This window comes from Gavialis gangeticus, unplaced genomic scaffold, assembly GCF_001723915.1.
Source record: "Gavialis gangeticus isolate Ggan-Ray unplaced genomic scaffold, GavGan_comp1, whole genome shotgun sequence".
NCBI classification, from domain to species: Eukaryota; Metazoa; Chordata; order Crocodylia; family Gavialidae; genus Gavialis; species Gavialis gangeticus.
In genome coordinates this window covers 10928417-10932370 of record NW_017729029.1, presented here as the reverse complement: position 1 = coordinate 10932370, position 3954 = coordinate 10928417, and the positions used below count along the sequence as shown (strand labels likewise).

At 69.7% G+C, this 3954-nt stretch overlaps 1 protein-coding gene across 1 annotated transcript in view; it reads right to left on the bottom strand.

The window, feature by feature from the left end:
• Positions 1-655: 655 nt before the first annotated feature.
• Positions 656-3954, bottom strand: part of LOC109300328 (translation initiation factor IF-2-like) — a 10290-nt gene continuing 6991 nt past the window's right edge. The window contains exons 3-11 of the mRNA XM_019521010.1: positions 3834-3880; positions 3476-3743; positions 3080-3287; positions 2859-2999; positions 2593-2754; positions 1820-1920; positions 1525-1639; positions 1373-1444; positions 656-868 (exon numbers count right to left, since the gene is read on the bottom strand). Coding sequence (XP_019376555.1) covers positions 834-868; positions 1373-1444; positions 1525-1639; positions 1820-1920; positions 2593-2754; positions 2859-2999; positions 3080-3287; positions 3476-3743; positions 3834-3880 — 1149 coding nt within the window. The 3' untranslated portion in view covers positions 656-833. The remainder of the gene's footprint in view (positions 869-1372; positions 1445-1524; positions 1640-1819; positions 1921-2592; positions 2755-2858; positions 3000-3079; positions 3288-3475; positions 3744-3833; positions 3881-3954) is intronic.

Genomic DNA, 3954 nt, shown 5'->3' with positions numbered 1-3954 from the left:
CTGCCAGGGAGGCATTACCCCCTCCTCCTGCACTGCAATCAGGGCTCTGGGCCAGCCGGGCCCCCCGGCTCAGCCCTGCCCCTCGCACACCCAGCATGACACAGCCCACGGCCAGCTCGCGGGCGCTCCGTCCTGCGCCCCAGCCCCCCGTCTTCCAGCACACGCTCGCGCTGCCGTGACCCAGCACCCATGCATGGGGCGCTCTGCCCTGCACCTGGGCAGCAGACGCAGGTACTGCAGAGCCCCTGGGCTGGGCCCTGTGCCAGGCAGTAGCAGCAGCACAGCCTTGCTGGGACTCACCCCAGCCGGCTCCCCCGGGGCAGGAGCCAGGCCACGCACCAGCTGCCACCACGGTGGGAGAGGGGAGCACCCTGAGGCCCACGGCTCTGCAGCAAGCACCCCGTGCGCAGGGCTGCGGGCGCTTCCCAGGGCAGGGGCCAGGGCCAGGCCTCCGTGACCACTGCACACCCACCCTGCAGCCAGCACGCAGCAGACGAGGGCTGGAGGAGCTGCCTCCAGCTGGGACAGGGGCAGCTGGTGGGGAAGACTGCCCCCACCCCATCCCCATCCCCGCACCTGCAGCCCTAGGGGTTGCAGCCTTGCCCCACACGGGCCCCAGCTGGGCGGCACTGGCAGAGGCAAGGTGACCGGGGGGCAGGAAGAAGAGAACGTTAATCTTTATTAAATACGACTAGTAAAAGCAGTTCCCAGGCCCTGCGCAGGATGCAAGGGCTGCACTGAGGCTGTGCCATGGGCGAGGGGCAGCAGCAGCTGCCAGCAAGCGAAAGCACTGGGCAGGGCCCTCCGGCCACCATCGTTCCACCACGACTCCATCATGCCTCGAGCCTGCACCCTTCAGCCACAGAGCCTGGAACCAGCACAGGCATCAGACACGGGGAGCCACGGAAGGAGCCCCCCCGCGTGCCTGGGCCATAGGAGGGGCACCACCCCCCACCCTGGGACAGGGGCAGGAGGCCGCACAGCACAACACAACATCGTGACCTCCCCCCGCACGGGGGCTCAGCACCTGCAGGGATAGGCACAAGGAGGGTGTGAAACCCCAGTGCCACTGCCTGCCCCAGGCGCCACGTAGCTTGGCCCGGGCAGGCCCATGTCTGTCTGTGTAGGCGGGCAGGCACGGCCAGGGCAGGCGGCGTGCCCGGGGCAGGGTCTGTGGGTCGGGAGGGGCTCAGAGGGGAGGCCTTGGGGAATGCCTGGCCACAGCAACGGGCAGCGCAATGGGTCTGGCTCTGCCCAGGCCCTGGCTGAGCCAGACTCAAGCCCAGCCTGGGCCCTCAGAGGCTCTGGAGGAGGTGGGAGTGCAGCCCTGGAGCACCCAGGACAGGCTCCCCGCCCCACCAGAGCCACCTACCTGCTGCTCCCAGCTGAGCTTGGAGGTCAGCAATGACCCTACGATAGGCCTGGCACTGGGCATCCTTCTCCACTGTGGAAGGAGTGGGAGGTCAGCCCCTGCCCAGGTGCCGGTTCGCAGCTCATCCCGCAGCGCCAGCGACAGCAACGTACCTAGCTCAGTCCTGGCTCCTTCTAGCTCCCTCTGGACCCTCTGCAGCTCGCTCCGTGCCAGCTCCAGTTCATTCTGCACTTGCTCCAGCTCTCGGTGTAGCAGGTTGCCTGGGGACTGACAGGGGGGTGCCGAGACCCCGGCAGGCTGGGGGCTCGCCAGGGGCTCACACGGGGCTGCACGTGGGCCACAGCCCTGCTGAGACAGGCCCAGGCAGCCTCGCAGCCACCGGCCACTGCAGGCTGGGTCCTGGGGCCCCAGCACCTCCCACCACGAGCCTGGAGGCGCCGCCATTACCTGCATGGGGGCAGCTGCACCCACGCCCCGAGGAGCCGCATCGGGAGAGCGGCGGAGCAGAGCCATGGGACCCCTGCACGTGGGGCCCTGGGCAGCATCACCTAGGAAGAGATACGCAGTGTGGGGCTGAGGGCCCCGGGCTGGGGCTGCCCTACACCCCCTGCTCCAGCCACCCCCCCAGGCGCTGCTCCCACCTCCCCTGCATATGGGCACCTAGGGGAGGGCTCCCGGGTCCAGGCCTCACATGGGTCATGGCTGCACACGCATGTTGGACAGGCCTGTACAGGTGCTGCCCCCTGCTGGGGAGTGGCCGCCTCTGCACCAACTCCCCCCCCCCCGCAGGGCTGGACCCAGAGCCAGGGAGCCCCAGGCCCGCCGGAGCAGGGAGCAGCGACCCTGCACTCACCCGCGCTGGAAGAGGCCTCTCCTGCCCCGGGCCCAGGGCTGCCATCCGCAAGCGCAGGCTCCTGCTGGGCCCCGCGGCCTTGTGCCCCTGTGCCCACACGAGCATCTAAGAAGAGAAAGTGAAGGGCGTCGGGGGGCACCAGGCACAGACAGACTGGGAAGGGGGCTCCAGGCAGCCCCAGACTGTGCAGCCCAGGACCTGGCTGCTCCCCGACACCCCAGGAGGCTGGGACCCAGGCCTGGCTCCCCAGCTGCAGCGCCTCCCCACCCCAACCCCAGGCTCCCACTGGCCCTGCCTGGAGCAGGAGCAACTGGTGCCAGGAAGCCCCCACGGACGCAGAGATGGGGAGCAGAGCTCTGCCACCCACCTTCGCCCAGCCGGACTCGCTTGCAAGGAGGCAGGCTCCTGGGGGAGGCGCTGGCTTTGGCAGGCGGCCGCAGTCGGGAGCGCGGTGCCACAGCTGTGGCCAGCGCAGGCCCGGCAACAGCCCTCCGCGGAGGCAGCCTGCTCTGGGCAGCCTTGGCAGCAGCTGAGAAAACAGGAGCAAGCACTGGGCCGGGGAAGACCCAGCTGGCCAGGGGGGCACATGCCTGCCTGGCGCCCCAGCTGGGGCCAAGCACCCCCCAGACACACCTTGCACGTGGCTGGCAGAGTACGTGGTGTTGATTCCCGGAGCTCTGTCCTGGGGGCTGGATGTGGCACCCAGAGGCTGGGGGGCTCCAGCGGGGAGTGGCGGGTTGCCAGTGCCTGGCTTCACGAGCTGCCGCTTGCTACCTGGGGGAGGAGACGAGAAGTTCACAGCCCCGAAGGCAGCGGCTGCCTGAGCCAACAGGCCTTGGGCACAGCCGGCTCACCTGGGCGAGGCGGGAGTCCAGTCCCAGGAGCCCCAGCCCCTTTGCTGGATCCAGGTAGCTCCATCCCCACGGGAGCCTGCAAGCCCCCAGGACCAGCTCTGCTACCACCTGGCCCCGGGAGCCTGGACGGGGGCCGCAGGCCCGTGGAACACTTCCCAAAGCCGAGCAGCCTGGCACTGCTCTGCTTCGCCGCGGTGCCGGCCGGGACCTGCAGCTGGAGATGAAGCGACTGGGTCAGAACCTGCTGCGGGACCTGGGCTCCTGCTCCAGGCTGTGACCAGAATTTCAGGGATGCTCAGTGCCCCCAAGCCCATGCCCCATCTCTGCCAAGGAAAGCTGGCAGCTGCCCAGCGTCCTGGGCAAGGGGTGCATGCTGCAGCCGCTGGCCGCACTCACCTGCGCAGGAGGCTGGGCCTCGGTCTGCGATCCCAGAGGCACGTCCCTGGTGACAACCGGCCGCTGCAGCGAGAGCCGGAGGCTGCTCAGGGACACACGGCTCAGCTGCCCTGCCAAGGCACAGCCTCTTCCCACAAGGGCCCTGCGGGAGCTGCAGGATGCAGGGGCCAGGCCCTGCAGCGCTGTTGGGATGCTGCAAGCCGCCACCCTCGGCCTGGCTGGAGCCCTGCCCTTGGTGGTGTCGCTGCTGCCAGCAGGCTCCTTCCCCCTGGGGAGAATGGGCCTGGGGGAGGCAGGAGATGCAGGCAGGTGCTCAGGCCCTGCTGTGCTGTGGGTGCCGTTGGCTGGGCCACATTGCACTGGGTTACCCAGGACGGCGGTGGTGGAGCTGCGCGGGTCCCTGGGCTCCAGGTCATCCCCGAGCACGCTGCCCTGGGCTGCATCCAGGACGGCGGTGGTGGAGCTGCGCGGGTCCCCGG